General features: G+C 42.5%; 1 protein-coding gene across 5 annotated transcripts in view; it reads left to right on the top strand.

Annotated features, from left to right (window-relative positions):
• Positions 1 to 12899, top strand: part of Cers3 (ceramide synthase 3) — a 105282-nt gene that overhangs the window by 71132 nt on the left and 21251 nt on the right. For 3 of the 5 annotated variants that reach the window (NM_001127561.2, XM_087582055.1, XM_087582056.1), the window contains 1 exon segment: positions 4949 to 5102. In NM_001127561.2, the coding sequence (NP_001121033.1) occupies positions 4949 to 5102 (154 nt within the window). 5 annotated transcript variants of the gene reach the window in all.

Below are 12899 nucleotides of genomic sequence, written 5' to 3' on the forward strand. Positions count from 1 at the left end.
GATGTGGTCACACTGGGCACAAGAATGGAATATGAGTTGTGTGTCTTGCAGGAAAGTCACTGAACAATATATTGTCACATGCGATGAGTGTAGTGTCTGACTCGGGTCCAGGAGTTTAGCTTCTCTAGAGGAAGAACTGAAAAATCTTAATGTTTCTCAAGTAATTCCCACCATTCATTACAATACAATGAAACTTTGGGAAAGACCTTAACTGTCTTATCAGGAAAGTTGAGCTGCAGTGTGTTCATGGAATGGATCTCGTGCAGTTGTTACAGTGGCAAACTATGGCTTAGCATCAACTCCAGCTCACACTCTGGTTTATTAATAAAGCTTTATTGGCAGTCACCCAGCCACTCATTCATTTATCTACAAGGTGACATATAACTGTTCTTTTCTTACAATGACAGGGCTAAGTAGTTGCAATAGACGGCAGATGACTGGTGGCCTGAAGTATTTATTATCTTTTTATTTAATTTTTATTACTTCTTTTGTTTTTTGAGATTATAAAATAGTCAAATCATTTCCCCTTCTCCAAACTCTGCCATGGTCCCTTTCCCTTGGTTTCTTTTGAATTCATGATCTCTTTTTTCATTAATTATTGTTATACATATGAAGGGCTCAGTACATAAATACAGTCCACTCAGTCGGTAGAACGTTGCATGTATGTACGTTTTCAGCACTGACCACTTAGCACTGGATACTGCATCACTGTGCTCTTCCCTGGGGAAGCCTGTGCTGTCAGCTGTGAGCGTTCTTTAGTTGCCTATAGCTCTTTGCGCAGGATGGAGATCTTGTGGTCTTTCTCTGTCCACGTGAGCATGCATGTTTGTTGTTGTCCTTGTTCAGTCCATGTTTAGGGAGTCATGCTGGTAAGACTTTATGGGAGCAACTTCAGACATGACTAGAAGACACAGTCGTAGCAAACTCCCTGATCCTCTGCCTCCCGAAGGTTTTCCACCCTATTCCCAGTTACCCTCGATGCACAACTGTGAACGTGTCCACTGAGGCCAGGCTCCATGACTCTGGGTTTTGATTGGCTGCATATTTCTATAAAGGTCCCCATCTGTTGCAGAGAGAGGTTTCTCAATAAATGTTAAGAACAATCCTTATGCGTGGGTATAAGGTCGAATTTTAGACTGCAGTTAGGGATTATAGTGGTTTAGTGAGGTGATGGCCGCAGGATCTTCTTCAGGATCTATGACGTCACTAGCCCTGGGTAGAACAGAAGTTTGTTTGTTTCTATTATAAAGCTACATTCATTGAGATGAAAGGGGTCTGCGATGTGGAGTAGGAAAACTCAGGGTCTTACTTCATATGTGTGGTGTCATCCTTGACACATGAAGTCATGTGGGTGTAAGACAATATCCTAAAACAATATCAGGTTTTTAGGCATTTTTAAAATTGATTTTGAATTTCTAAAAAGGTAATAAAATTCTGTTTTTGAGTTAAAAAGTTAACTTAAGAACTGTCTGCATGAAAATGGATGAGTCACATGGTGAGTTTTTGAATAGGCAGAAGCTGAGCTTGAATTTATACCAGAAGAAGCAATGCAGAGCAGATAGACAAGAGGAACCCTCAAGGTCTTGCAAGTGATGCCTCTTTAGCTTGTCTTGAGTCTTAAAGTAGCAAACTTTAAATCCACCAAATACTGGTTGTGGTGGTTTAAATATGGTTGGCCCAGGGAGTGGAACTACTAGGAGGTATGACCTTGTTGGAGTAGGTGTGGCCTTATTAGAGGAAGTGTGTCACTGTCATCCACCCTGACAGTGCTCACAGCTTCCTGGAAACAGTCTGCTCCTGGCTTCCTTTGGATAAAGATGTAAAACTCTCAGCTCCTCCAGCACCATGCCTTCCTAGACCCTGCTGTGCTTCCTGCCATTATGATAATAATGGACTGAATCTCTGAACCTGTAAGCCAGTCCTAATTAAATGTTGTCCGTATTAGAGTTGCCTTGGTCATGGTGTCTCTTCACAGCAGTGGAAACCCTAACCAAGACACTGGTAGAGCAACCCAAACAAGCTATTCATAAATCCCTGATGGCCTTATCATTTGTAATTTTAGAGAACAATGTTGCAATTTTTGGTACTTTCCAGAATGTTCCTTGGACTTCTCCACCTTTAATGTACACTTGGAAAGAAGTATCTCTCTTCTATAAATATATACTTCCAAGATCTTCTATTTGGGAGAGACTAGATACTTCGAGGCTTTTGAACAGTATAAGATGATTTTGGTTATACATGGATTTGACTGTCGTCTTGGTCACTGTTCTATTGCTATGAAGAGATACCATGACCAAGGCAACTACTATAAAAGGAAGCGTTTAAATTGGAACTTGCTTAAAGTTCCAGAGATTAGTCGTTTTTCATCATGGTGGGGAGCATGGAGGCATATAGGCAGACATGGTGTTGGAGGAGCTGAGAATTCTACATCCTAATCTACAGACAGAGAAACATTAGGCCTGGCATGGGCTCTTAAAAATCTTCAAAGCCCACCTCTAGTGATACACTTCCTCCAACAAAGCCATATTTACTCCAGCAGGCCACACCTTTTAATCCTTCTTAAATAGTGCCACTCCCTGTAGATTAAGCATTCAAACATATGAGGCTACTGGGTTCATTCCTATTCCAGCCAACACAAACATAGAGCTTGCCAAGAACTGTATTTAACATGGAGACAGTTATCTCTCCAAGACAATAGGCAATGCTGAAAAGGATGTGAATGGTAGAAATGGGAGGAGGGTAGATCCATAGCAGCCACTCCAGAGAACAATACTTACTCTCTTGCAAAGTTAACCCTGAACTTGCCATATGCCACACAGTTCTACTTGCCTACTTACCCTTCAGTAATAACAACTTCTGTTCACACACAAGGATGTATGTGAGTATATGTAGTGATTCTATTCCTAGTTGTCAAACACAGAAAGCAACTCCAGTGCCCCTTAGTAGATGACAGATAAAGCATGATCAGTCCATATAGTGGGACACCACTGAGTGACAAGGAAATGCTACTGATTCCCCCTGGAGACTTGGTTGAGTCATAAAAGCAGTAGGAAAGTAAAAGACAACAGCTTCAAGAACACTCTGGGAAAAGGTATCAGTGAGGGGTGAGGAGGAGAGAAGTGGTTGTACCAGCTAAAGGTGGAGAGAGGATGGGTATAGAGGGGAATACATCAGGGTGTCTCTAGGCACAGGGGTCTGTTCTGTATCCAGTAATCTTTTAACTTGTACTGCTGGCACCCACAGGGCCACATGGCACTCTGGGGTATCTTTATCTCAGCGGATCCATGCTGTCTCCAAGTACTCTCAGACCCAGGCAGTGCGCAAGCCATTCCAGTGTGGCACCTTGCCACACTGGTCACTAGAATTAGTCCGGCACTGGAGCGTCATATGGAACTAACCATAATTTATTTCTGGTTAGTATCTCTCCCAGCGGCTCTCTACTAGCTGTGAACTCTCTGGTTCCAGCTACTCAGTAAAATCAGGGCTCAAGAAGTTCAGCATGGGGCTGGCCTATTGCAGCTCCCTACCATGGACTCTGCCTGCCCTCTCAACAACCACCCCCTGGTAGTTAAGATATAAATTCCCAACTACCCAGTGAAATCATAACTCAATAAGCTGTAATCTATCAATCAGATTTATGTGTTAAATTCTCAAACCACAATACATCCATACAATGAACTCACAACCAATTGATAAAGATATAAACCGCCCACTTAGATAAGATAAATTTACCTATAGAAATCCATCCCTTAACAAATATACATAACTACCCATGACCATTTAAGACCACCTGGATCTGGGTCATCCTTCTCTGTCTCCATCTTGATTCTCCCACTTTTTCCTTCTCTCTCGCCTTACAAAACCTTTGTCCCTGCCTTACTTTTTTACTATCCAATCATGGCCTTGACCTAACTTGTGCCAGCCCACACCTGCATATAGACATCAACCTACAGGGGTGGGGAGCAGAGATGTGTTTGTACGAGGGCTAACAGTGGAGAGAGGATGGCTATAAAGGGACATCAGGGCGTTCCTAGGCACAGTGGTCTGCTCTGTATCCTACAGCTCACTGAACTTTATGCCAAACTCCAGCAAATTTGACTGTCTGTTCATGTGATAATTAAATTAAACAATGTACTGAGGAAAAGAAGGAAGACAAAGCACTAAAATTACAGTTTCATTTAAGAGGCTGGTACTGTGGACAGTTTTTTCCTCTTTCTTGTTTTCTCAATTTAAATGAACAAATTATTTTTATGAGTAAATAGATGCTTATAAGCCAGCCTTTCTAGGGACTCTAAAATCACAGCTCTATGAGGCTTGCTGAAAGGACACTTAGTCTTTTGTCCTGGAGTGAGAGCTGAAGGTGCTATGTGTCTTGATACACAGGAGGCAGTTAAAATTGTGTTCAGGAGTCTGTGCACACAGTGGACAAGGAGGGCAGTTCACTTTAGAATATGGGACCAATCGTGAAATGTGTGTCTGGGGAGGAAGGCTGAGCCTTGTGTATGCTAAGTACCTGCTGTCAGGGACACATCCAGTCCTCTCAAGCCATGGTTGACATCATCAAGGGAGTGAAGCCATGTCATAAGCTCACACATAAGAAAGTGTTGTCTCACTTGCTTCCATGGCTTGTCTCTTCCTGGAAGCTAAAGAGGGATGGATCATGGAAGCTTTCTGTTTGCAAAGAGGGAGCCTAGGAACAGGGGCTGTCAAGCAAGCAATGGCATGGACCATCCATTTTTTTATTTTTATTTTTATTTTTTTTGTCTCAGGAGACGGCTATACTTTTTGATTGTTTGCAAAATACGTTATAAATGGTAACATTGCCTTTTCTTTCCTACAGACATCTTTTGATATTAAGTACTGATTACTTTGAGGAGGGAAAAATGTGTTTTCTCATTGTGATTCACCAGCACTTTGACCAAAGTGTTTTCTCACCTGTTTCCCACAGGATTCTGTACTGCACCCTGATCCTGCCTTTGCACTATCTCGAGCCCTTCTTCTCCTACATCTTCCTCAACCTCCAGCTCATGATCCTTCAGGGCCTTCACATTTACTGGGGTTACTTAATCCTGAAGATGCTCAACAGATGCATATTCACACAGGTAAGGCTCCCCAGGTCAGACGTATTCCTATGTTGTAGTCTCAATTGTCAAAATAAAAGCGAAGTCTGGACAACAGAGCATGGCATTCACTTACATTGTCTTACCAGCACATTTTTCCCCTTATTAATTGATAGGAACAGAGGCTAGGACCTTAGGCTTGTTTATTAATTAACAGGAAACAAAGGCTATGTCCTTAGGCTTGTCATGCTCTACACCTAGGCTATCTTACTGGTACATTCGAAATGAAGGCCAGTGAGTATAAAACTGAATGGTTTTAGCCAGTATCATTTATTTTTCTTGGTTTGATTGGTTTTGTTTGAGGTTCTGGGGATCAAACCCAGGGCCTTACACATACTAGGATGGTATTCCACCAGTGAACTGTTGTTTGATTTTCATGATAAAGACATTTTTCTGCAGTATAGGTTTCTCACTAGGCCTCAAGGAATAGCTCAGTGGCAGAGTGGGAAGAAGAAGAAGAAGAAGAAGAAGAAGAAGAAGAAGAAGAAGAAGAAGAAGAAGAAGAAGAAGAAGAAGAAGAAGAGGAGGAGGAGGAGGAGGAGGAGGAGGAGGAGGAGGAGGAGGAGGAGGAGGAGGAGGAGGAGGAGGAGGAGGAGGAGGAAGAGGAGGAGGAGGAGGGAGGGAGGAAAGAAGGAAGGAAGGAAGGAAGGAAGGAAGGAAGGAAGGAAGGAAGGAAGGACTTTATTAGATGGTATGACAATTGGGAAAAATTTTTTACTCTCAAAACTTGGCTACTACTTTGATAATCCCTTGATTTAGAATTTATTTGAGATATGTGTGTATGTGTATTATATATATGTGTGTGTATATGCAGCTGCACATGCATGTATAGGAGCCAGAGATCAATGTCAGGTGTCTTCCACAATCATTCTCCAACTTTTTCATTTGAGACAGAGTCTCTCACTGACTGACAGACCCTGAGCTCATTGGTTTGGCCATTCTGCTCTGCCTTTTTGATGCTGAGATTGCAGATGTGTGCCACTGCTGTGTGCAGCTTTCAGGTGGGTGCTAGGGATCTGGCCTCAAGTTCTCATGCAAGCACTCATGCTGAGCCATCTCCCCCACCCCAAAGAAGCTTTTAAATGATGAGTGAGTGACACTTCAGAGCGTTTTGTTTCTTTGCTGAACTTCCAGTTTGTATGTAATACTTTTTCCATGAGCTTGCTTCTGCTTTTGGAATATTGCCCATCATTTGGCTGTAGTTTGTTTCTGAAAAAAAATTGCTAAATACAGCCACACATTGTTCAACTACAGATGATGTTCATAGATGCATTGCTGGATGATTAAGTCACTATGTGAACTCATACAGACCTAGCTGGTCCTGACTCTTCCATACTTAAGCTATACGGTATAGCATCCTGCTCCTAGGGTCAGGAGGAACATAATAACATCATGAGGATGATTGAAACACACGATAGAATGATGAGGAACTCTAAACATTGAGATGTACAAAACTGAGCTAGAGCAATATAGCAGTGCCTTTAAAATATGCTCCTTTATAAATATGTATAGGGTTTCACTGTCTGTTAATTATGGGAACTATACAGTAAATTCATGAGCAAATAATAATCATTAATCATCAAGTTCTATATATTATGCATTATTATCTCTGCTGTAATTTTATGCATCCAGCAGTACTGCAGGTTTGCTTACACCATCATCACCCCACATATGCAAGTAACACGTTATGCTTCAGTGTCAGGACAGTGCTGCCCTTCTGGACAGTGGGATCTTGTCACCATCATTGTGCTCTTATAGGACTAGCAGTACACATGTGATTTCAAGACCAAAAGATGGTTATGTAATACATGACTATAATACAAATTCCTAATACCTTTTAGATACTTGACAGAATATGTTTTTTCATTTTGTATTTGCTGTGGAGTTTTAATTTCAGAAGTAGTAAGGGCAGGACTTGAGAAATGCACAAGATGCAGTCACTGACTTAGGGAATTGATCTACTCACTCACTACAATTATAGTGTATGAAGTGGAGTATGTTAAACAACGGGCCTTGTTATGGAGGTAGAAGTCACTGGCTCTGAAGACCAGCATGGAGTCTCCTGCTGATGGGATTTGACTTGGAAACAAATAAAGTCAGACTAGTCTTGTGTTCCTAAATGAACTTTGTTAAGCATCTTCCAAGGTGACAGAGCTGGTCCACTCTGGGGCGCCACCACCTGTGTGTAACAGCCTTGTCTCACCAGTGAGGAGTTTTGAGTGTAACAAGTAGCTGCTTCATCAAATCTGATTTATTTATTTTCTACTGTAGTAAGTTTATATGAAAGAACTCTGGAGAGGGAACAAATGAAACAGGCATTCCTGTCACTGGTCTTTGAGTTCCCAGCCATCTCTGAGCCTCTAGATCTAGAGATCTGAGCTTAGGGATTAATCTTTATCTTATCTGGATTAATAATTTTAAACCAAACCCTGAGATAATTTTGTTTTCTTTAAATTTCTGGCATAGGTTTTGATTGGGACATTTTTTTCTCTGGAGATAGGGTCTTACTAGGTAGTCCTGGCTAGCCTAAAACTTACCGTGTAAGCCACACTGACTTATAGAAATTCTCCTGCCTCTCCCTCCCCAGGATTAAAGGTGTGAAACACCTCTGGCTGCCTGTTTGGTTTTTTTTTTAATTGACTTTCCCTTAAAGTTGGGAGTACCAAGAAATTGACTTCCACTAAATGTTCTAGATCAACATTATAGCTTATGGTAATTCTAAATTTTTTCCTGAGAAAACATTACCTCTGCACAAAAAAAGTTGAAGAAAAGAGATGTGGTTCCAAGCTTGACAGTTAAACAACTGATGCTTGTAGAGGTTAGCATAAAGACATGGCCTTCAGATAACTCTGTAGTCCCATCTGGTCAGGCCTTCCTGAACCTCCTGTCCTTGTACAGAAACTGTCCTCATATTAACTGGTAACATAATTCTAGGTCTGATAGGAAGCCATTGACCACACTTGGAGGTCAATGAACACCCTTGTTTGGTTTCACTGTGATTTTCACATTTCTGATGTCTAACAGATCATGCTAGGCCCAGTTAGAAATGCAGCAGTCTGGCAGACACTGAATAAGAATCCCTGATTTCTCGTGCCGTCCTTGGGAAAAGCTGTTTCCAATTGCAATCTGACAGGATCATCGCTCCGCAGCCCTAATTCTTGCCATGCGAATGACTTCAGCTGGCTTGCACATGCAATCTCTTTTCTGCTGCAGTGGCAAAACTGGCTGTGAATCCAGAAAACTCCTCCAAAGCCGTTAAGCCTCCCTTTAAAGAATGGCATTTGAAGGCAGAGTTGCATTGCAAAGGGAGAGAAGGGAGCTGGAAGTCTTAGAGGACCAAGGAAACCTACTGCCAACTCTGCTTCAAAAGCTTTTAGCATTTCACGCAACTTAAGTTGTTATGAAGCTGACTAATTTTTGGATACTTTAAAAATGGAATTACAGAAGTTTATAGACCTCCAAAAATATCTTTCAAGTCTTACAGTGGAGATTAAGAATTTGTCTCTTCAATTCCTTTACATGCAGCAGGCTCTCAGAAAATATGAGAATATGTAGAGCTAGGTAATTTTTGAGAAACAAACCACACTTTTTTAGGTGCTGTTATATGACAAAACACTTCCTGGGGAGATGCAACACACATTTCTACCCACCCCAGACAGAGAACTCAAGACAAAGTATGGATACCACTAAAGTCCAATTTAATGAACCAATGAGTTTTATTGGGGATACTTAACAGGAATATGGGTAAAGGGTTACTTACAGGAGCAGAAATGGTTCACAGATAGCAGTGCCACCAAATCCTACACCAGCGGGGTGGCAGCTCACCAAAGCTAAACTTGGAGCACACTGCACAGCCTGCAGGCAGCTCAACAGTTTGGTGAGTGTCCTTTTAAGGTGATTCAGTTGACCTAAAACTCATCCAGGCTTCTAGGTATCCAGGCTGGTCTAGTCTTACATTCTTATTCCCAGTTTGGCTTATCTGGGTCTGAAAAGGACTCTAAGCTTTTATTGCTTACTCTGGCAGGGAGGGACCCAGTGAATCTGGTCTGTTTCAGGGATTTCCTGGATGTATTTTAAGTTGTTTACCTTCCTGTTTAAGGAGCTTCCCTGCAGGATGGAATGTTTCAATCCCAGAGGAAAATAATTCACAGCAACTAGAAAATTACAAAATTATGATTTAATAATGTTTGGACCCCATGTATTTGTATACAGGCTGAAAAGAAGGCTAAAATTTAAATAGCAATTTAAAGTCACTTCTTTTCAAATCAGAGTCCTTGCATGTATATACCAATTGAGAACTGTCCACTACTTGCTTTTGTTCTTTAATAACTTAAAGTAAGAATAGCACTACAGTTCTGGGGGCAGAGGATCAGCCTGTGCTTGCCTTGCAAAGAGGAGGACCTGGATTTAATACTGGAACCCATGAGAAGTCAGGCATGATGATACGTCTTATGAACTCAGTACTTGAGAGGCAGAGACAGAAGAGTCCCTTTGGTTTGCTGACCAGCCAGTTCATCCCAGTTGATGAGCTTTTAGTAAGTGAGGAACATGGACAAGGAGGTGGATGATATTCCTGAGGATGGTGCCCAATGTTGCTTACCAACATCCACACATAAACGCATGTACCCATACACCTTCATACATGTGCACCAATACACATATGAATATTAACACATGCATGAATAAAAAAGAATATAGCTACAATTTAAAGTTATATACATAGGTCAGGCTTAGCAGACATCCTGTTGCTTAGAAATAGACTTGACCCTGAAATTTGATTCTTATAAAATGGGCAGTTTTCGGATGAGCTACTAACCCACACACATCACATGAGGAAACATGACATGCTGACACTCATCTTGTCTTCTCCATGCAAACATGAGAAGGGCTTTTAGAGGAAATTGGAAACAACATAGCATACTTTTATTTAAGAGAATTTGATCATCCTTAAGCTCTTATTCCTTCTCTCTCAATGTGACTGTGGGTCCTGGCCAACTCGAGCATGTCTCTGTGACAACAGCCAAGACATTCGGGAGGAGCCACAGAACATAGCCACACCACAGCCCAGTGGGAGAGCAGCCTATGGCAACCTTGGCAACCTGAGACCAGCAGCCAGCTACGTTCATAGAGTGGCACTTTGCAGGCCCTGCACTGAGTTGATGAAGAATACAGCAGGTTAGAAATCATGAGGAAATTGATTCCAGATTAGCCAGAATTTACACAGAGATTTCATGACAAAGCCAATGCTGGAACTGAGGTCCCCCACTGTGTAAAACTTCACCCTTTGTTTTAGACGTCATTTGAATTAGGTGTAGAAAATTAATAACAAGAAAAGTAAGTGAAAATACTTGTCTGCAGTCAAAAATAGCAAGTACGTGAACATACCAAGTACTGAAAATAGGAGATTAAAAGGCAGCGCAGGGCTGAGGATGTGACTCAGTTGACAAAGTTCTTGCTGTGCAATAGTGAGGGTCAGAGTTCAAACCCCCAAATCCATAACAGAATGTCTGTCACCACACACCTGTAACCCCAGTACTAAGAAAGTAGGCGTGGAAAGTTCCCTGGGAGTCACTGGCCACTGAATTGGACCCTGGCTCAGGAAACAGGCAGATAATTCCTGTGAAACAATATCCAAGATTGTTTTCTGGGAAGTGCATGCATTCACATGCACATCCTGGAACATACATACACACACAGACACAGTCCTACCTCCTGACACCCCTACCCACACACACACCTCTACACACGTGCATGGATATGCAACTCCTCTAAACCCAAAATAATAAAAATAAAGTTAATTCAGCACACATATTTTAATTTACTTTTGAACTCATTAAAAACCTAAGAAATGCTTTCTTCATTACTTTTATTCCAAGTCCCTTCCGTTTACAGCAATCAAGTAGCTAAGAACACAGGCTCTGGAGAATTTGTCTCCAGCTCTTCCATTTCCTGGCTGAGTGGTCATGGGCCTGTTCCCCATATCCATTGCTTCAGTTTCCTTATTTGTACACTGGAGCTGGTGACACTAGGAGCTGGTGACACTGGTTGGGACATAGCGAGGCACAGGATGGCCTTGCTGCCATCACCACTGGCACAAGCTTTTCAGGGACATCCTTCCTACCAACTCACTGATGGCTGCAGGGCCAGCCACCTGGCAGCTGACCCCCAGTCAGGCCACTCATTATCTCCTACAGACAGCGCAGCAGCTGGTGTGGATGTCAGGGCCCTTGGCTTTGACCAAGGCTCTAGTGGCAGCTTCCTAAGCTGTCTTCTCCCAGGTGACTGTCACGACCCACTTTCCATGGTCCCTGCTGACATATTCTTTCAATGTCACCACATTACAGAATATAAAATCCGTAACATCCAAGAGGCCTGCTTTCAACTCACCAAGGTTTTAGTACTAACAGATATTAAAATGCCCTTTGTTGAACAAAATTTTATAAAAATAACTCAAAGATGAATGATTGAAATAAAATAGCCAGAAACACTCTTAATCTCTATACCCATCTTCCTGAGTGTATGCTCAGGTCAGCTATTCCGACCATCTAGTCAAGAAACAACAGTGAATTCATAAATAGCTGTGCTAAATTGCTTAGCTTAAAGAATTTCAAACTTAGATATACTTCTAAATTTGTATGTGTATTTATTTCCACAACAAAATAGAATCCCCTCGGGACAGCTGGTTCTTCTGAAGGCTTTGTGCACCATAATGGGCGCCTACTCCCATTCACAGAAGTTGGTAAACGCTGTCTCCAAGTCTCATGGTCACTTAATAAAACTACTGTGGCCCTCCTACTGTCCTAGAAGACAGCGAGGTGGGGTGAGGAAGTTCCATGGCAGCCCAGGTCACACAGCAGTAAGAAAGACATTGGGAGCCTCTTCACAGCACTCAGCCCCTGGCCGTGCTGGCACTTTGCTCTTGGCCTATAGTAGAGCCAACATACAGTAGGGCACTAAGATAAGTTTCAGGGAAAGAGGCCACCACTTATCCCTATTTGAGATGGAAACAGGGCTGATTGGAAGGGCTTATCTACTAACAAAGAAACAGAGGAACCATGGTCAAGCACATGAGGACTGGAACACAGTGACCTGCTGGGTCCCTTTTGTCTGCCTCAGACAATACTACCTCAGCACTCTCTGGCACTGACTTCTTCCTATAGTCTTGTAACTTGGTATGTAAATTAGCTGTCTGGAAATGCTGCCCCCTTTGCTTGTTTCTAAGACTTCACTTTCTGTTGGGACAACGAGTGTGTAGTGTTGTATTAGTTTTTAATCTCCCCCGCAGCAGTGGCAGTGGGGGCAGCGCGTGTGCGCTCCTTGGTACCTGCCCCAATGTTCTGAATTCCCAAATGAAAGACACACACATGCACATGTACACACACACACACTCACTCACATATACAGCCTTCTATTTTAATATGCCTTAAATAGCTCAGTGGCTGGGCCGCCCCAAACCTCCACATTGCTAACACCTCCCCTCTAGTAATCCTGAGTTATGACTTAGTAAAATCTATCTTCCATCTGTGCTACCTGAGACCCAGTGGTGGGGCCTGGGGCTGCTCCTCCCCAGCTCTCACATGGCTGGTCTGCTCTCTCTTCTGCAGCTCCCAAGCCTGCATCTTATGCCTTTCCTGGCATGGCAATTCTAAATCCTTCTTCCTCGGTCCCCTTGTCCACGAATCCTCCAGTCCCACCTCTGTCTCTCTGCCCAGCCATTGGCCACTGGCAACTTTATTTTCCAAACAGGACCAACTGGGGCTATGGAACCTCAGCCTCTTA

This window comes from Rattus norvegicus, chromosome 1 (assembly GCF_021556685.1).
Source record: "Rattus norvegicus strain SHRSP/BbbUtx chromosome 1, alternate assembly SHRSP_T2T, whole genome shotgun sequence".
NCBI classification, from domain to species: Eukaryota; Metazoa; Chordata; class Mammalia; order Rodentia; family Muridae; genus Rattus; species Rattus norvegicus.